Raw genomic sequence first — 21,141 nt, 5'->3', positions numbered from 1 at the left:
GTCAATACGACCATTGGAAGTGGTCTAGGTTTTTGATGAGTGAGTCAGTGAATCAGTCAGTCAGTGAGTGTATAGTAAAAATAGCGATTTTCTGACGTCAATATCTCAAGACCTACAATAGGTATATTAATGAAATTTTGTATTTTAGATAAGTGAGGGGGTCTCAATAGATACAAGAAATTTGATATGCGTAAATAAAATAGATTTTGAGTTACAGGGGGGTCGAATTTGGCCCGAAATGGTTCGTGTAATATAACCCACGGCCGGTGTGTCGCTTTTTTTGCTCGAACTTGGCGGACACACTGCCGTGTGTCTAGATAAAATTTTACGACCGAAGTGGTCGGCTAGGACAAAGCAAATGAGCGCACAATTTTGAATGTTGCGCTCATTTTGTGAGGAAGTTTTTGAGCCGTTGAGGGTGCATCTTGGGTTTTTTGTATATCAATGTACATAACGAATGATTCATAAAGCCGAAAAGTATTTTAATAATTCTAATTTCCATAAGTGACAATCATTTCGTTGCATTCATTTATGAATACTATTCATACTCAGTATATCCTGCTTATACTGAATGTGAGATGTTGGTCTGTTGACTTGACTGGTTGGAGTTATCATGGTTACCGGTTAACTAGAATCAAACTTATTTATAATTTTGACGTTCATAAGTGCTTGTAAAGGCCTACATGTAATAAATGATTTGAATTGATTTTACCGTTCTCGAAAGGGACACTGCCAACAGCCCTTTCACATACAAGTGTAATGGGGTGCGATAGCTAAAATCGCCGTTTGTTGCCCGTGGTACTACCAATAGTACTACCAGTAGTACCACGGGTAAATTTTTCTTCCCATAGTACTACCAAGCGGTCTGCTAGTACCACGAGCAAGAAAAAATTACCCGTGGTACTACGAAAGAGAATTGAAATATATATTTTTTTAATGTGGATATATTTTGGTACTATTTCGTAAATAGATCAGGGGCCCGATTCTCCTAAGTTAATAATGTCAAAATTGAATAGAAATCGAATCGCAATATGATCGCAATAGTAGTTTTAACCATATCGGGCATTCTGCTACTAATATAAGACCAATCGCATTCCAACGATATTCGATTGGTTTGCGATTGGTCTGCTGTTTTGGTGATTTTGGTCTAAACGTTAGTTTGTTCTACAATCATATTGCAATCGTAAATCATTTGCAGACAAAATGATTCATTATTGAATGACAGAAAAGGATAAAAACGTTTATTTCAAAGAAAAAATAGCGGAATGCCACATACGCTTCAATCGTAATCGAGTCGTGATTGGATCGCAGTCGAATGTGAATCGAATGCCGCTTAAGTAAAATTAGGAGAATCGGGCCCCTGGGTAGTTGTGAAATTTTTCATTGCTCAAAATCGACAAGAGTCAAAAACACTTAGTTTTTTTTTTCACAAATAAGATTTGAATACCTTGATCTCGTGGGATTTACTTGATGTATTTTATGCTCTTTCTAGGATGACAATATCAACTGTGACAACAAAAGGGTTGAAAAAAACCTAAAATATTGACAGTAGTACCACGGGTCATTTTTTCTTGCCCGTGGTACTCCCAGACCGCTTGGTAGCAGTACGGGAAGAAAAATTTACCCGTGGTGCTACTGGTAGTACTATTGGTAGTACCACGGGCAACAAACGAAAATCGCACACTCAGGCGCAGTGGGGAGTTGTAACATGTGCGGCCATGGAAGATTATGGAATCGATTCATTCTATCGTTGCGGTATCGATAGAATGAATCGATTCCATAATCTTTTCGCCATCTAGGGCCTGGATTCTTTATTTTCAAATAGAAGGTATAATAAAAAGAAACAACAGTTTATAATGATCACATAATTATATTATAAAATGATTTAATTACAATAAACAGAATAAGTATCATAATGTACCTACACTACAAACAACTTACATTACGCAGAAGCGGACAGGACGTACTCCTCTCATATTTACATTTTGTACATTGAGCGCTCGTTTCGGTCATCGTAATACTTAATTTACGTCCCTCGCGTCGCTAACGACAACTCGATCAATAAATAGGGCGGGGAGGGGACGAGCGAGGGGAGGGGATAGACGCTGCGCCGCGGCCGATACGCTATATGTTACAGAGACCGCGGGCCCACGCTATGTACACTACAACTGTTCCACGAACTTCGTCAGCTGGTCCTGCGGCGTCATCGGCGGCAGCTGGTCGTCCGGCGGCTGCAGCGGCGCCGCGGGGGCCGGCGACTGCCGCAGCAGCAGCAGCTCCGACGGCGTCGGCGGCCGCGGCGACGGCGTGGCGGGCGGCGACCGCGCCGCGCCCACCGCGCCGAACGCGTACCGCGCCCCGCCCAGCCGCGCCGTCCCGCCCGCCGCCGCCGCGCCCGGCCCCACGCCGCCCGCGTACGCGCCGCGCATGCCCATCATGTTGCCGCCCACGCCGCCCTTGAACCAGCCCGCGCCACCGTGCGCCATGCCGCCGGCCACGCCCACGCCCGCGCCGCCGCCGCCCACGCCGCCCAGGCCCACTCCTCCGACGCCGCCGACACCAGACACACCACCAACCTGCAGGCAAAGACAACTTGATTAGCATGTTGCAAAATGCCAATAGTGGTGAAATACTGCTGTCAACTAGTCTATTTGAAGGGAAAGCTTATGTAGGGAAAAAACATGACATGAGGAAGCCCTAGTGTATATTGCGTAAGTTACGTACTTGTGTCTGCTGCGGCAGCATCTGATGCATCTGCTGCAGCCGCTGTTGCTGCGGCTGCATCATGTGCGAGAGCTGCGGCTGCTGCTGCTGCAGGCCGACGCCGCCCACGCCGCAGACGCCGCCCACTCCGCCGACCCCGCTGACCGTGCCCACGCCTCCCACGGGCCCCACGCCGCCGACACCGCCCGCTGCCTGTTGCTGGTTTTGGGCGTTCTGAAATGGACATACAAATATGTTCAAAGATTCTATTTCATACTACACGTAAAAAGGGTGAGAGAACTCAAAAGTTTGGCATTTTTATGTGAATTTTTAAGTGAATTGAGAATGGATAATATTGAAACTTGATAGCAAGTGAATTTACACAAGTATCAAAGGCAGTTATTTCATCGATCATTAGTAATTTAGCAGTACCTATTTTATTGCGCACAAGCTTTATTTACTTCGATATTTTCTGTTTGGGCGTGATTACATTGTGTTTAAACAATTTAGCAGACACCTTTCCCAACATGTCAAAGGAAGATTTCAACTAATATTTTCGTCATTCTCTCAGAAGATCGTGCAAGAAACACCAATGGACATTTCCAAAAAATACATTGCTTACAAAGTCTTGGTAACAATGATAACAGCCAGATCAGACAACCTGGTCCATAATTGTGTGATTTTAGATTTTCCACCTAACGTACATTATAGAATGCAATAAACGATATGATATGAAATAAGAAGATGAGAGAATGTAACATAAACTCACTTGTCTCTGCTTGATGAAGGCGGCCATGAGCGGCGGGTTGGACTTGAGGATCTGCAGGATCTCCTGCTGCTGGTTGTGGCTGGTGGGCGAGCGCAGCGTGGCCATGAGTTGCTGCAGCGCTTTCTGGTGCACCTGCGGCTGCGCCTGCTGCGTCGCCGGAGCACCAGCTCGCTGCTGCTGGTAGACAAACGTACATGGTCAATCATCATGCTTTGTAGAAGTCACTTGCCTACTTTACTATATGCAGTTAACATGGTTATGTAGTAAACTTCATAATTTTCAGGATATTTCTTTGGCATTCATCGCAAGATGAAGCATCGTGTGATGCTCAGGATTGAAGAAGAGAGGAGTGTCCTAATTTATTCATGGGTCAACGTGTCATGCCGCTCATTCGACAAGCGACCTCCTGCGACATCATATGACCAACAAAGATGCAAAAGAGAAAGTATATTTAATTACGGATCGAATAATCAAACCCGTCGCACGATCGTTTCACAAATTAACATATTTTGAAGAACACCATCGACAGTTGGAATAACAACTTTGTTAGTGTCACATAAAGATAGGACCCAGAATACATCCTTGCGGGACACCTAAAAATTATAGTAGTGTTCTTTATAAATTGAACCATTTGTTTTCACAAATATTGTACTAAAGTTTTGTCAAATAGTCTGAGAAACCCTGACGGCTTTGCAAATTAATACAATTTCTGTATTTTCAACATAGAATCAGACACGAAACTGAATCAAATAGTTGACAAAAGTTTAGAAGGAATTTGAACGCTGAAGAACTTGTCAAATTTTACACTTTCATCTTGTTTTATACACTCTTTGAGTATTTTTGCCAGAAATTTCAAAACAGAGATAGGTCTGTAGTCAGTGACCATTTCGTTAATTTTGAGAAAAAACTAAGCGTAGGGTTACGGTGCAATATGTAGATTTGTAAGAGGTGCCGGACATTAAACAGTCTGCTAATTACACAAGGATGTTATGTGTGAGAAGATAGTGACATAGGTACTCTAGCACTGTTTTTGTCAGCTAAAAAAACAACCAATGAATTCTAGTCAAAAGTTGCCTTTTAACTCAGAATCCGAATATAATGAAAAAATCTACAGCCATAGATTAGGCCAAAATTGGCTTACATAAATAGGCTGGAACTGTTAACTTACTTGTAACTGTTGCTGCGCGTGCGGGTGCGGGTGGTGCTGCGCGTGCGGCGGCAGGCGCGCGAGGTGCGGCGCGAGCGGCGCGTGGTGCAGCGGCGGCGGCGCCCGGTACCGCGCCGCCCACTCCGCGCCGCCGCCCGGCGGACCCATCGCCGCCTGCTTCCCGTACGACGGCGCTTGTTGGCGCGCCGCTTCCTCTTGTACCTGCTCAATGGAAACATTATTGTCATTATTTAAAATCATACTTTGGGGTCTTCGCTTGGAAATCATCAATTACTACGGGACGCGAAATGAAGCATGTGAAGTAAGCTTTCTTGATAATAATTTAATCACTAGCTAGATTCATATTGCTGTGTCGGGGTGTGTCAGGTCGCCGTCTATTCTGTCGCGGAGTGTTCATACTAATGTGTTGTGTTGTGGCACAATATGTCGCATTTTTAGATCAATCTCATTTTAAGAGTTGTAGAGTGAATACGTGTAATGTTGTTGATATTTCCTCCCGGGGACTATTCCTAATACTGTGATCCTTATATTCCTTACATTTTGTGTCATAGAGAACTTTGTATTGCCGTACTAGTTCAATAAGTTCATCAGACATTTTAAAGAACGAAAAACAGAATTGTAACAGAAAATAATAATTGCATGAACTGTGTTCCCTCGCAATAACGCGTCGTAAATAATAGATTCATATTTGTGTGTCGCGACAAATCCCCCACCACCTCTCTGGCGCGATCGGGCGTCGAGCGATCGCGACACGACAGAACACGCCACGACACAACACAACCTACTAATGTGAATCTATTCATAACAAATGAACGAAAGCGATTGCGTTCTGGCGCGCCCCAACACAGCAATATGAACAGCTTTAAAAAATCCAAAAAAATTGCTCCACTAAAAACTATGAAATGCTGTATGACTGTAAATAAAATGCAAAATAAACATAACACATACCTGCTGCAACGCTTTCTGCACATTGTGAGGTAGCGCATGCGTGGCAGGCTTGGAGGGAGGCGGCGACGCCAGCGCGGCCGCGGGGGGCGGGGACGGCGGCGCCGCCCCCCGCGTGTTCATGGCCGCCATACGTCTGCGCAACAGCTTGGCCTGCTGTACCCTCTGTTGCACTTGTTGCTGCTTCAGCTTCTGCTTGATGCTGCTGCAGAAAGGCACCGAACACTTGGTCTCCTGGCAGTGTTTCGCGTGGTAACAACACAACGCGATGAGCTGCTTGCAGATGGGGCAGTCGCCCTTGGTCTTGCGGCGGCAGATCTTGGTGTGCGTGACGACTCGCTTCATCTTCTGGCAGGACGGCAGGCGGCAGTTGGCGTCGCGGCACTGGCAGGCGTGCACCAGGGACTGGATGCAGCGCTGGATGGACAGCTTGCGGGCCTCCTGCGGGTTGGCCTGCTTCATGTCGCCGGGCGAGGAGCCCACGTCGATGTCGAGGCCGAGCTTCTCCATCTTGTGGGGATGGCCCTCCTTCTCGTGGCAGGGCACGCAGAGGTCGAAGTCGTCGCAGACGGTGCAGTGGTAGCGCGTCTCCACGTGCGACTTGCAGCTGTTGCAGGTGTAGACGAACTTGTCGGTGCCCTGGTTGTGCAGCTCGTACAGCATGCACAGCGTGGAGAAGCGGGCGCGGCGGGTGGACGAGAACTCGTAGTGGCGGTCGCGGGCCATCGTCAGGAACGCGTCGCGACCGTCCATCAGGTCGCAGTTGATTAGCGGGTCCGGGTCTTGGATGGGCTGCACAAACGATACACGCGTTGAATAACCGAGTACATACTCGTTTTGAAATGAGATAGTAAGTGTGCCTCTACATTGATTAACTATCATATCACCCTTGAATTTTATAAACGTGAAAGATTTGTTCTTTGATCAATCAAAAACTACAGATCGGATTTTGATACAACTTCATAGTTACTATGAGTATAATACATAAGGGCTACTTTTTCCCAGATAAAAAATGCTATCGGATCGCCGGTGCAACCGAAGGGAAACTTTGTGTTCCACAATTTCAATTACATGGATATAGAACTCTCAATTATATAATTGGAATATAAACTAAAAGGAGCAATCACTCCGAAAAAACATATTTGTCATCAGAACTTCCGAAACTTACCGCTAAGCTGGCAGCAGATTGTGCGGAATGTAGCCTAATAACGAAGAACACTTCCTTGTGCTTCTCCATGGTGGCGAATATCTTTGCACTGAGATCACTGCCCTGCTGCTGGTCGCTCTGCTTCTTGCTGTTCTTGCGCTGCGCAGCCTTCGACTTGTTCGACTTCTTGGCCTTCTTCTGACCCTTCTTCTTACCGTCAGGACCTTGCTCATTCTCCTCAGAGGACTGGAATATCTAAAAAACATGTTAGAAAATATTGTCTCATGCCAAACCCAAGCAATTGTATCATACATAGCATGTTAACACATCTTCGGGTACCAATACCGGTGCATTTGACTCTAAAGTGCAATCTCTGGTTCGTGCTTGTTAGAAAACCGTGCAGTTGTCGACTGTAATTAGTGACGTAGATCGGACACACACAGATTAGAACGTGACTATTAGTAAGAGCTTGAGATCTGGTAGACATTTTTGACTAGGTATTTGATGCAAGCTTGGGGAGACACAAAACTTAAGACCTGACTGGCGATTAGCGAGGCTTAAATCGATGAAAATTTTTAGCTTTCATCAAATACATACTCAAAAGTCTACCAGCTCTCAGGCTCCAAGGAGTTCGCCAACACAAACGGCTGTAGTTATTGACAACGTGCAGTGCTCATAACAATTGTCGTGTACTTGATACTGACCACTGCCTCGGCGGCTTCGGCCTGCTTCCTCTTCTCCTCCTCCTCCTGATCCAACTCCTTGATGGACTCCTCAAGGACGTTGGGCCAGAAGTCGCCTTCGAAGTAAGGCAGCTCCGCCGCTGACGAGATATTGTCCTCCATAGCTTGCTTCAATATGTCTTTATAATCTAGTATTATCCTTTCTATGATTCCCTTATCTAACATTTTCTTATACCACTCTTGTAACCTTTTAGGTTTAGGAATTTTTTGTTCGGGTGGATGGCAGTGGAAGATATAGTCGTCACCTTCTGAGGGCGGACATGCCCAGATGTGGGCCATTGTGTAGCCCAACTGCTTGGCGTAGTCTAAATATCCTAATAAAATCTCGTGGTAGACGGCAGTCCTGTACTGCCGGGGTTGGAAGAAATGTACAGAGTCTAGATATGCTATGTAAACACGCCTCGTGTTCGGTGACGGACTTTCACTGCCGTATTCCTGGAAGAGAAACATGTCATGATTTAATTGCGTTCAGAAGGAACCAGATGCTATTGCTGAATTTACATGGTTGCTTTCACAAGATGATTGTACAGTTCCTTTATCACAACCAATCTAAAGATCTTCCCCATTAACAATGTTGAAGAGAAAATTAAAATAAAGAGCACCATCATGTGAGACAGTCATAGGTGTAAACCTTGTGCAATAGGAAGTAATGACTCACCTGCACGTGCATGCCAAAGAAACAAATATCGGTTCCATCGATCTCTTCAAATGCAAACAACGCTTTAGCCCGATACGGGAACTCGGCGCATAGTTCACCAGATTCTACGAATCTCGACCTCATCCCGGGTTTCACTTCCACCATCTGAAAAGAACATCATATTTAGAAATCGATAGATACTACTGCCATCTATGCTAAACCTATCATTTCTCTATAATAACTATTGTGTTGGTAATTCTGTCGTAGTTCTGTATAATGAAATGAGACCTAATGATTTTTTGAATGAGAGAGAGCATAAGATTAAGCCAGATTCATCACAACAGGAGAATTGAGGAAATTAGTGACCAAGATTCATAACAAATGCAGAGATTGGTTAGAATTGTGAGACAATCACAGATGTTTTGCGTAAAGTGGTTCTTGTGTATGGTTCAAGTTCCTTACCTTATCAGACGATGCTACCACCCTGATATGCACTTCACCAGCGCCAGCCTCTTTTTTCTTAAGGAAATTATTGACTCTTGTTTCAATATAAATGCCAAGTTTGGAAGTAGGAAGTTTCTTAGCCGAGAATTTGTTCTCTTTCCGTTTAGCCGCTTTCTTCTTCAAACAATTATCACAGCAGAAGCCCTGGGGCCATATTGAATCGTGGTGCAACACACATATCTGGTGCTGCTTCCTCCCACAATCCATACACACAACAAATGGTTCTTGTTCTAGGTGATCATTCTTCATTTCTTTGAATTGATCCTTCTTGATTGCACTGAAATATTCACCGCATATCAGTCTTCGTGTGAAAGTTCTTTAACCAAAGGTGTTTTTAAATTTTTATTAGACACATATTTACAGATTACAAATTTCACGTATAGTATACAAGTTGAGGGATACTCACGTTTGTGGCTGCAGCGGGTCATCGCCGAGCGTAACGGTGTCGCCCTGGATGTCATTGAAGCATTTCTGGCAGAAGGTGTATCTATCGGAGACAACCCCATACGCTTTTAGACTTTATTCATAACGTCCATGTGGCAGTAGTGATGTGAAGCGAGCGTGTACAGGAACATTGTGTGCAGGCAAGGACGTGCGTGGACAGGGCGAAAAAAATTTAGTAAGCAATGAGAACATAAAAGGGGTTAATAGTTAGACAGTGGGCGTGGCACATGGGGGTTACAAGCCCAGCATGAGACAGCAGCCCTTACATAGACATCTCAAACAAGGTTCTTTTTAAATTTTGTCAGCCCAATTATGCATTACAACTTTATAGAGTGCTTACTCGCCAAAATTTTAGTCCACATTAAACATAGTTTTCGAATCCATATGGCACACGACTTGAGGAAATTTCATTGCCTTCATAACCACGTAGAATTACTCACTGGCGAAAGCTGAGATTTTCATTTCCATACGCGCCATCTAAACCTACCGTTGCTGAGATGTCTATGAGCAAAAATTTTGATGTGAAACAAATATTTCTTAGAATCTTTTAAGTAAATTGTCGTAAAGAAATAATTGTTTCGAACACATGATACAATCCAATCGTTTAAGCAGCGTTATTGACATTTAAGACAATAGGAAGAGAGCACAGAATGAGTGTACTAATTGAGAACAATTAATGCTATAATAAGTATCCCATATAGCAAATAAGCATGGCTACAGAGTGACTATGTAACAAATATTGATAAATAGGGAATTGATTTTACAACCACGCGGTTATTTTATTGTGGTGATTTATTTGTTTAGAAGATAGGAAGTTATTGTTGATAGTTTTGTGTGGCAGACTGATTTTATTATTACTGTTTTGTGGTATATTGCCTTTATTTAGGAGTTACATTGACAATACAATGCCTATGTGTTTCAAATATGCATTTAATAATAAGTCGAATACATAGTATAATTTACAAATAAGACTAGACGCTAAATATTATAGCAATATTTAAAAGTACGTATTTTTACGAAGCTTTTATTTTCATAGGCGTTATATTTACATAGCTAATTAAGGCATGTAGGTGCTGTATACTTTTTTGCTTACTAATATTTGACAGTATTTTGTTCCTTTGTAGACGTTTAGCGAGACTAAAAATATTTTTATTCTGTTCCATTACAATTTAAACGATGCGACATTAAGTTTAAACGAGGTTTTGAACCAAAACAAATCATTACCGAGATACAGAACATTGGAGAAGTAATTAGTTGCGCGACATGTGAATATTTATTTTTATATACGTCTTCACGTTTGACTCCATCATATAATGAGCTTTTGGAAGTGAATATTAGTTTCGACGAAGAGGGATAACATATTTTGTGAAGAATCTTTATTAATCTTCTAGATGCGGAAAAAATATATTAATACTGTAACTGAAGAACTCCTTCATTAATTCAAGACGTTTCATGATTGGTCAGAAACATTCATAAAGCGGTGGATTATGAATATAGAAACGAATGCAATGTCAATCGATTTTTTCACGGCGACGTTTGTAGGGCAGCGTTAACAACTTTAATCTTACTAAGTAACACCTATTTTTATCTAAGAAAATCAATAATAACAAGGTATTTTGATCAAGGACCCTGCAATGTGGTGCAAGTAGTAAAATATTGAAACAATGTCAAATGAATTTGTAGTTGTTTGTGTTCCAAGATGATTTTTATGAGGTCAATGTAGACCAATAAGACTGGTGCTAATGATTTCATATAATATTACAGAGTACATGTTACCAAACAGATCTAATTTATTTACTCTCATACCTACTTATATACTTTTTGCTATTCTTAGTTCAGTTTTAAGACACGGAATATTGCAGATAAAACTTAGGAATGACTTGAATTTACAAAGAAAGATTGACTATTAATGTATAGTAAGATTTTATATGATTTTCTGTTAACTCAGACTAGGTAAAGAAAGACACAGGTATATACTTTTTCGCGATTTTAAGAAATACCTACATAAAATAATAAGGTACAGACTGACTAAATGAGTGTCAGTTACCGATGAATGCCGATCTCATATTCCTTTGTTCCGCGACGGATAGCGAGCGATGCTCAGGTTACAAAATCAACTAGACACAATCATTATCAAGTATGCCACGACGGCAGTACAAGTTGAAACTTCTCAATAACTTACTGATAGCAATGCATTAATTGCAATTATTGAACATTAGTTCGGCGTGCATACAATGAGGTTTTTGAATTATTTTTTTTTTTTATATTATGCACTTGATTGATTCTGAATATTTTCGTTATGATTTAAAGGTTTACTGAATGACGATAAGTAATATTTATACCTATATTTTTTTCTGATATTTTGATGCAATCCAGGATAGTAATAGGAACGTACGATTTAGTTATTACGGCAACAAAGTATGCATATAGGTTGGTTGTTGTAGTAAAACTGTTTTAGAAACAAAGTCAATTTATACCACTAGCTGCAGTGATCAGAACTTTTTGCGGTAATTTTACATGATTCATAGTTTTTTGTAGCCATGTTAGGTAGAATGCCTGGTTTTCCATTGTCAATTTTATAATTCTTGTACCAATGTTATATGCCGCTACAAAATATAATAAGTGCTTATACTTTCCTTGTATTTTATTAATAAATTTCATTTTTGGGAGCTATTATAACTCATTAATAATGTGTACGCTTCAACGAAATTGTTTATAATTTTATTTTTATTCAACCAGACTTTTTGTTATTATAGGTCTAACCACACAAACACACATAATTAGTAATATTTTTGCACACACAAATGAGGGTATTTTAGTGACATTTCCCATGAAAATGTGAGTATACCAGTAACAAAATAATATATAAAGCCAGCAAAAGCGTTAGTCTAAGAATGAAAAGCTGGACTGACATGTAAGTGTATCACTATTGTGTGAAATATTGAATTTAAATAGTCATTTCAAAATCAAAAGGTGTGTCAACGACTTCAGATATAATTTAACTAGTAACACTGAGCAGAAAATTAATGGAGTGATAATTAGAAACCAGATTACCTGACAAGGTTTGGAAAGTAATCAGTTAAATGTATGACTATCCTAGAAAAGTTTGCATACAACCGAAACTTGGAAATATATACTCCATTTATCTTCAACTCCAGTTTTAGAAATATCATCAAAGAAAAAAAACCTTCATTAAAAAAACTGCTTCTAAACACTATAATTATTCAAAATGTTCTTAAAAATTAATGTAGTTCTTACCTATTCTGGTAACTGAAGTATTTAGCGTCCCTGGGTATGGTACAGAGCTGCTTTCCATAGCAGCACAGCACTTGAGGGTTGAAGGTGTACTTTCTACCACAACAGTATCCCAAGCTTTGCATTACAGGGTCTATTTCTAGCTCGAACACTTCCGAAAGCTAAAACAATAATTTTGCATTACAAAATGTTATATATGATGGAACACTGTGTCTCCATATTTGGGAATGTGTGAAACTTTCGGCTAAGAAAAAAAAACCACTACCATTTTATTCAAAAGCCTGCCCTTTATAACTGAATAACTAATTTAAAACAAAATAAAAACACATTTTGCTCTATTCGCAAAATCAATATTTACAATAAATACGTGATTCACGTCAAAGAGTGCAAAATTTTGCAAAGCTGTCACATTTAAGACCATACTACAGCACAAAGTAAATAAACAGTAGTTTGTATTGAATCAGTTAGAATATAATATTGAATAATGGCCTTTCATAATTGAAAGCCTCATTTCCAAGTACTGAAAATGAAAATAATCTGTAGGTAATGATGAAAAAAGTGCTCACCTTAGTACAATATCTATAAACTCTAGAATTCTTGCGATTGTAAAGCCACGCGTTCTCAAACATGAGCCACACGTCGTCCACATACTCCCAGGGATCTCTGTAGTCACCTCGGTCTAGCTTACACTTGATTGTCGACAAGTCTATGGGTTTGGTCACAATGTCGAAGTAGTCGGGGATGCCCAGCGCTTGAGCGTCTACAGGTTGTCGGAAGGGGAGGGACTCGGGGTCCTGACGGAATAATTTCTCTAACGTAGGCATGAGCGCCACTCGGAGCTCTTCGGGTTTGAACACGAAGGTTCTCCTCACCCCCCTCTCCCCTCCTGTCGTCTCCCCGACGCTCCCCACACTGGTCTCTCCAGGTTCTTCCTTAACTTCTTGTTTGATCTCAGTCTTGACTTCGGGTTTGATGTTGAAGTCTGGTCGTTCCGCGTCCTTGTCTGGGGTTTCATCGCGCATGCCTTTGCCTCCACAATCCTCTTCTGGTTCCTCCTTGATCCGGACGTCGTCCGATTCTTGTTTGACGCGTCCGTCGTCTTGTGGTGGACTGTGAGCAAAATTGAGAAATTTAACAACACAAACCATGACAAAAAGTAGGTTAATGAAAATAAAGAAATTATCGTCGAAGAAGTAAGAGGCAATAACGGTGGCGTGCCTCACCTGTCGTCAGCGTGCGCGGAGGCGGTGATGGCGGCGAGGTGCGCGGACAGCGGCGCGTGGCGCGGCGCGGGCGAGGCCAGCGCGTGCGGCGTGGCGGGCGTGCCGGGCGCCGCGCCGGCGGGCGGCGACGCCGACGCGCGCCCGAACGCCGCGTGGTTCACGAAGGGGCTCTGCACGGCGCCGCCCAGGATGCGCACCTTCTGCTCGGGGTGCCCCGGCGACGCCAGCGGCGCCGGCCCGTTCGTCTGCATGGGGTAGTTCGGCGCCGGCGACGTCATCGGCTGCCCGAACGGCGACATGCCCGGGTTGCCCACGCTCCCGACGCCTACGCTGCCACCGTTCGGCGTCTGCGGCATCTGGTTGGGGCTCGGTCCGGGCGGCCCCACGAGGTTGGACTGGAAGGTCATGCGGTTGGCGGGCATGGATAGCGCGATTCCTGGTGAGGGAATCCGCATGGCAGGCAAGGCGGGTTGAGCTCCCATGGCTGGCAGCGTCGGCCTGGCGAGTGGACCGCCGCCGCCCGGCCGCGGCCCCACTCCGAGTACGCCACCACCTGACATGACGCTCACAGGTTGCTGCAACTGTTGTTGTTGCTGCTGTTGCAATTGCGCAACTTGCTGCTGTTGTTGCTGCTGCTGCTGCTGTTGTTGTTGCTGTTGCTGCTGCTGTTGCGCTGCCTGTTGCTGTTGAGCTTGCAATTGCTGCTCCTTCCGTTTTTGTCTCTTTTCCTCGAGTTCTTTCTGTATTTTGTATATCTTTTCGGCAAGTAGATGATAGTACTCTGATCGCGTGCTGGCCATCTCGTACATATCGCCTTCGACTTTTCTCGCGTATGCGACTAGATTATGCATTCGCTTATCTAACATTGCAGTCGGGTCAGGTGTGGGAAATATCGCTTGCACCCTGTGGAAATATTATCTGTTATCGAATCTATCCTAACAAAAAGATTAGATCATAATATATTTAACGGCGAATCGAACTTACAGTTTGTGTACGAGGTGGTTTCTGAGATCAGCCGTAATAGAATGGTGCCACTCTTTGGTGCCGGATACTGGGTTGGCGGTTACGGCTCCGCCGGGTAGCTGAAGTGCGCCTCCCATCTGCACACGGTTTTTAGGATATAAGACGCAAATCCAAAACGAGGGTTACTTATGCTTCTTAATGTTGTAAAACAAAGGCTGAGAGATATCTTCGAGGCTCGGTCATTACTTTAGAATACGTGGTTCACATGAATAAATAAATAATAAATAAAATGTAAGAAGCATAAAACTGTAATGAATCACCGGATAGACACCGGCACTCACCAACTGCTGCTGTTGCTGCTGCTGCAGGTCGTTGGGCTGCTGCGCGAACAGCGACTGCATGGGCTGCTGCACGGCCACGTCGGGCAGGCCGGGGCGCGGCGGCGCCGGCATGCGCGACAGCGGCGCCCGCGGGAAGGCGCCGCCCACCATGCCCGACACCGACGTGGGGCACGCGATGCCCAGCGCCTCGTACGCGCGCTTCATGTCGGCGCCCTGCGTGCTGGGGGCCGGCGCGGGGGCCGGCGCCGCGGGGGGCGCCACGCTGGCCCCCAGCTGGCTCACGCCGCCCATGGCGTTCCCCGCGCCGCCCACCCCGCCCACGCCGCCGACTCCGCCCACCCCGGGCACGGGGCCCACGCCACCGACTCCGACGTTGCCGGTACTCACTCCCGCTGCTGTATGGGTCACTGCCGCTGCTACGACAATGGAATATTTTGTATGTAATTTTCCTGAATCGATTTTTTTTGAAGAATTGATTTGATTTGAAGAAGTGTAGACAGGGAAATTACACTTACCATTCATATTTCTAGTCCTATCGGCTTGCTTCAGCGGCAAACAAACCGGACAGTCATTCTTATTACAATGTTTCCAATGATTTATGATTTGTCTTGATGATGAGCAGTGAGGTACCGCACAATTTTTGCCGGCCTGTAAGTGGTATGTTTAATTAGTAACTTTTAACTAGAAGACGTGTTTATGATTATTGTTTTTCGGAAGAACTAATACCTGACACGACATCATATGGTTGAGAACACCTTTCATAGTCTTGCAGTGCGGTAACGTGCACTGCCACGTCTCTCCATTCGATTGTGACTCTCGTCGCTGGCACTTGTGTGCGTGCAACAATAGTACTAATTGCTGTTGGATAAGTTTCCTTTTCTCCGGGTCGGCGATGGAGCCGGTGGTAGGCTGCTGCGAGGCGGTCGGGGGTTGCGAGGAGGGCGCCTGCGTGGCGGCCTGCGGCTGCGACTGGCCGCCGGCCGGCGCGCCCGGCGTCTGCGGCGACGGCGCGGGGGGCACGGCCTGCGCCGCGCCGCCGCCGCCCGCGTCGGCCGGGGGCCCGAAGCGCACGCCCACGCCCTGCGCCGCGTTGGGCGCGCGCTGCACGTGCGGCCCGGGCCCCTGCGCCGACTGCGCGTAGGGCGGCTGGTAGGGCGCGAGCGGGTGGCCGCCGCCGCCCGGCGCAGGCATGCGCGGATGATGTTGCAACGCGGTGCGCATGTTGGGCTGCATGCCGACTCCGACACGCCCACTCAACGGACCGTTTTGCATCGCCTGTACCTGTAAATTGCCAAATTGTTACTTCTCGTAGAGGCAAGATAACAATGGCTGAAAGATTACCTGTCATGCTGATTCATTTTTGTGGTAGTTTACATTCACATTAAGACCTGTTAGGCGGTACTACGATAGGACAGCACAACACCTTATTTTGGTGTAAATAAAATCACTTTTAGTTATGGGTCATTGTCAAATTGTGTGCAGGTTGCTGTTTCATATGATTCTGTATCTGCATTGATTGAAAATGTACTTTAATTTTAATGTAGCTCATACAAAGTGTTCTCCACTTATTTTGACAATGACCCTTATGCTGTTTGATCATACTTTGGTTTTCATGTTCAAAATGTTGAATTCATAAGTGATAACTAGAATACAACTCTGGAAAAAGATAATTTACCTGTGCATGCGGATGGTGGGGCGGCGTCCCGTGATGGTTGGCGCCAATCAAAGTGGGCAGCTGTTTGTTCACGCTATTCATGATCCCGCTTCCGAGCATGCCAGCGCCCGACATATTGCTATTGGTCACTATCATGTTCCCGCCGACGTTGGCCACGTTCATTCCTCCTTGGATCGAACTCATCGGCATGGTGGAGTGCAGTTGATTTGGATGACTCGTATTTGGCATTAGTTGCGGGTGCATGCCACCCATGAGGTCCTTGGATACAGACACATTGGGAGGTGACTGTAAGTTTGGACTCTTACTACCTAAATTACTCAATCCTAATGGATTGTTGTGGCCTACTAAGCCTTTGTTGCCCTGTGAAAAGACCAATACACGGCATACACTATTAATATGGCCTATTTCTGAATTTGTAAAATATTATACTAAATTCATATTGAATAATTTATTAAAAAGGAATTTAATTTTATAATTGATTGATACCAAAAATATTGACAAAAAATTTATATCTGAAATTGATGAGTTCAAATCAAAATTTATCAAATGCAAAGTAGAAAAGAAAATATTTGAAAAATTATGTCTCACATGATATAATTAGAAATTGATTCCTGAATGAAAATGCATCTTTCTTTAATATTTTGCAATAGAAGTAATATTAAATGTTTTTAAAAAGTCTAATAAGCAGTAAATCCATCAGCCCCAGGTACTCACTTGTTGTATAAGGTGATTGTTGATTTGTCTGTGCATAGCAGCCGTTGGATCATCTCCATTGAGCTGTTGCTGTTGGGACATTTGTCCCCCAGGCCCCGGTCCCTGTGCTGGGGGCTTGGGGCCCGTGACTCCGGGCTGTTCACCCCAAGCACCTCCCATCAACTCATCTGGGAGGTCCTTTTCAAGGTCGAACATGTCAAGGTTAGAAAACCCATCTGCTGAAACAAAATTAAATAAAGAACCAGTTTTAGTCAGTTTAGTAAATGGTTTACTATTTTATGCAAAATTATTCTCATATAAGTTTTGATACTCTGACTTCCTATTTACCTATATTGTGATGCAGTAAGAAATACTGAGATAAATATGGTACACATTCTGCACATTTTTTTTTGTTTTGAGAATATAGCACTCATTTTCAACAACAGAAAAACTTTGTTGAAAACTTATTTCTGCTTTTTACAAAATTTCATAACTGAACTAAATATTTTTTAATATTGTTTTGATATTTAAAGAAGGAGATTTTTACATTAGGGTAAGCCAAATTAATCTTGTATATCTTTTGTAATCTGTATAACAATTTCAGAAAATTATATTCTGACTGATATAACCTCAAGTCCATGATAACATTAGAGAACATTATGGTTTTTTGAATAGTTTTTTTCATATTTAGTAAGTTATAGTAGTGATATAAACTTTTATGTCATCTGCCTACACTAGAATATCTTGCACCATGCACACATTTTGCTTTGTATTTTTCTATCAATATCTGGGGAATATAACATTCAAACACTGAACTAAAATACTAAAGCAGTAGCAGTTTATTAAAGTCCAATATATAAAAACTTCAATATATTTATGACAGAAATCCTATAGATAACATAAGAAAAAAAGCTTATAAATAAAATAAAATAAAAACAAAGGTAACATCAATCAAAATAAATGGAAAAAGAACACAAATAACATTACTTGATTACATAGATCCACTTTAACTTATTCATATTGATAGATCGATAAATACAAGGTGTTGATTTGCATTTGTGCCATAGTTCAGGAGGAGGACATACAATACGTAAATAATCGATTGGAATTACAGTAGATGGGAAATAACTAATATGCACTGCTTTTTTTGTCATTGTAATGTCGTGGTATTTTCAAAGTAATCCAATTTTATGAATGAAATTTATGAGTGATCGTTGCGTATGCTTTGTGTTTGCGTTTGTGTGAGGGTGCAGCACGGTTTTAACGCCAGTAACATACGCGCCAAGTTTAAATAAGGCTAGATGACATTTACGGAATTCCGAAAAAAAATTAAGGAAAAAAAATTACGTACCAATTTTTTTATTGATTTGGGTTGAGAATCATTAGCATAATTACCTCCTTGAATATGGCACGGATGCAAATCAACAGCTTGTATTGTCCAAGTTTTACATGCTCGAAATATTTTTCATGTTTATTAGAATTATTTTTAATAATGATAAACATATAGCACTAAGTTCTTCTAAGATTTATAAACAAAACATAAGTTTTACTATGAACTGTGTGGCCAAAAAATAAGCTACCTAATATGTGATACAGGTTTTGGTAACATAGCATTAAGTTGTAAAATAAGAGTGTTCCATTCAATATTTGGCCTTGCACTTTATTTTGCCAGCATGCAAAAAAGAGGTTATGTTCTTATCAATTTACAAAACATTAAATAAATGATTACATGTGGACGTATAATCTGATGTGGAGTCTACCTAAATTTATCAAATTTTAGTGAAAAAAATATATGATTACTTGCTCAACATAATGTGGGTCACTAAAAGTACTGAGTGTCAGGTAATGTTATAAAACATTGACCAATATACATGTAATCTTTTTTAAGTTTTAGAATTATTTGCTTCAATTTTACAATAATTTTGTAATAGTTTTTTCATATAAACCTACAACACTTTAGTCAACCTTCTTGTCAAACTAAATATCAACTCAAAAAACAAGACCATGCTTCAAAATACTACTAATAATACTTTGTATTTCAAAGAAACATGAACGAATAAAGTTAGATTTATTCAATAATTGCATTATATTACAAAATGTACACCCTAAAACAATGTATCAAAACTTAGATTTCATTCATTTTAATAAATGAAATAACAGAAATATAGTAGAATGGTACACTAAAATGAACTAGATTTTTATAAAATATCGAGTAAAACCTATATTTTCTGATTTCATGCGCTAAGATACAATAATACGACGCAAAACTTGCGAGGCGCTAACAAGAACGAAGGCAAAATGTCAAAAATCAAAGAAAGATAATATGACAGAACACTGTTCCGACACTTTGCAAACTCGGTGTAAAACAATAAAATACTCACCCGCGGAGTCCGAGGGACCCTGAAAAGGGCCCCCGATCATTTTAGGCCGCTTGTTAGGCGGCTCATCGGCCATGGCTCTGTTTACTAAACGTAAGCCGTCGTGAATATTTCGGCCCGCCGATTTAAAAAACACTTTTATGTCTTATATCTTCAAGAAATAACATTTTAGAGCGATTTGTCGTTCATCATAATGTAATTCACCCACATCGCGATCGTCCGATGTCCTTCGAACCATTGAAGGCACATATTATAATTTCTCACTCAAGTATTCGCCATTACAAAGCTCCGAATCGAAGAGCTACACAGACCCTCTCACCATCTTCCGTCGGAACTAGCACAATAAATGAAAACAATATCACCAGATTTTAGCTACTTTAAGGAACTTATTTACGCTATCGAACAACACGATTTCACTTAACACTTTAAAATACACGGAATGGTAAAGTTTATGATAAAATGATGTAAGAAAAAACAGAAAATTTACACGACAAATTCCGAAATTCTTCTCAGTCTCTCCAGCGCAAAATGGCGGCTGTTGATGAAAACTTTTTCTACGCTTGTCAGAAAATGTCGGCCTATATAGAGTATAGGAAAGCGCTCTGATTGGTCCGCGCATACCACGTGACTGCCGGAAATACCGATTTGACGCAGGATCGGTCCGATTATTCTGACGTCAAGGCGTATGGAACCGAACATAGCCGAAGAAAACCGAAGATGTTTTCGTCATGTAAAAGCATATTTTATATTAAAATCTATGTGAATACTATAATTTTATAAGATAACATGCTAAATAAAGTTGAAAAGTAACTATTTTATACATCATTCAATGATTTTATCGGGCATACGGCTTGTAAAAAATTATAAAGATGTGTACGTTTGAATATTCCCACCAAATCGGGAGTGGCCATCATCAATACGACGTGTCTCTAGACTGTCTATGATGTAGAGAAGACCATAACCAAGTTTCAATTACTTTTAAATTTCAAATGAAGCATCGGAACCCATTCTATTCAGCTAAAAGGTACAAGGTGAATATTGATTTTAGATTATTTTATTTCTTTATTATTTTATATTACTCATGAAAACCGAATAAATCAATTAGTTATTATCGAATGTAAAACTTAATGAAACAGTTCGCAAATAATTAACCATATTCGAATGGGGATCCTTAGGGTTCCTTACTTCACAAGGTTGCTGGTTTTAAATATTTGCTTGTACTAAATTTTTTTTCATTCTGCTTGTAAACGTATTTTTTGCATTTTGCTCAAGAAAAAAACAAGAAATAAAGAAGTGTTCAATTACTAACTAATTTCCAATTTTTACCCACACTTAAATTATTGAAAATTAATGGAGTAGGTTTTTTATACTTTTGCTAGTATTAAATGTCCGCTCGAATATTATATTATTTTAAATAAAATATTCCCTGATCTCGGATTTCGTTTGTACATACAGCTTTGGTTATCAGAATCCAAAAAGTGTGTTATGATAAATAATAACTAAAGACTGGTTAATTGATAAGTTACATACTTACTACACTTAAACAAAATTAC

The 21,141-nt window shown here is 41.8% G+C and overlaps 1 protein-coding gene across 8 annotated transcripts; it reads right to left on the bottom strand.

Annotated features, from left to right (window-relative positions):
* Positions 1-1,850: 1,850 nt before the first annotated feature.
* On the bottom strand, positions 1,851-20,151 carry LOC124632218 (CREB-binding protein-like). 8 transcript variants are annotated; one of them, XM_047166964.1, is made up of 20 exons: positions 19,592-20,151; positions 17,232-17,449; positions 16,518-16,889; positions 15,569-16,123; positions 15,358-15,490; positions 14,843-15,258; positions 14,523-14,638; positions 13,539-14,441; positions 12,882-13,425; positions 12,319-12,476; positions 9,023-9,133; positions 8,575-8,932; positions 8,134-8,277; positions 7,437-7,910; positions 6,754-6,987; positions 5,589-6,377; positions 4,641-4,841; positions 3,473-3,649; positions 2,725-2,937; positions 1,851-2,576 (listed from the first exon to the last, which is right to left on the bottom strand). In XM_047166964.1, exons 1-20 carry the CDS (start codon positions 19,662-19,664, stop codon positions 2,163-2,165), a joined length of 6,603 nt encoding a protein of 2,200 aa, XP_047022920.1. In that variant the 5' UTR covers positions 19,665-20,151; the 3' UTR covers positions 1,851-2,162. The 8 variants fall into 8 exon arrangements, with proteins under 8 accessions (XP_047022920.1, XP_047022922.1, XP_047022923.1 ...); XM_047166966.1 differs by having other exon boundaries at positions 3,473-3,646; XM_047166967.1 differs by having other exon boundaries at positions 6,754-6,978.
* Positions 20,152-21,141: the final 990 nt, after the last annotated feature.

Source organism: Helicoverpa zea, chromosome 8 (genome assembly GCF_022581195.2).
Source record: "Helicoverpa zea isolate HzStark_Cry1AcR chromosome 8, ilHelZeax1.1, whole genome shotgun sequence".
Taxonomy (NCBI): Eukaryota; Metazoa; Arthropoda; class Insecta; order Lepidoptera; family Noctuidae; genus Helicoverpa; species Helicoverpa zea.
The sequence above is the reverse complement of the archived record's forward strand: the minus strand, read 5'-3'. Positions and strand labels throughout refer to the sequence as shown.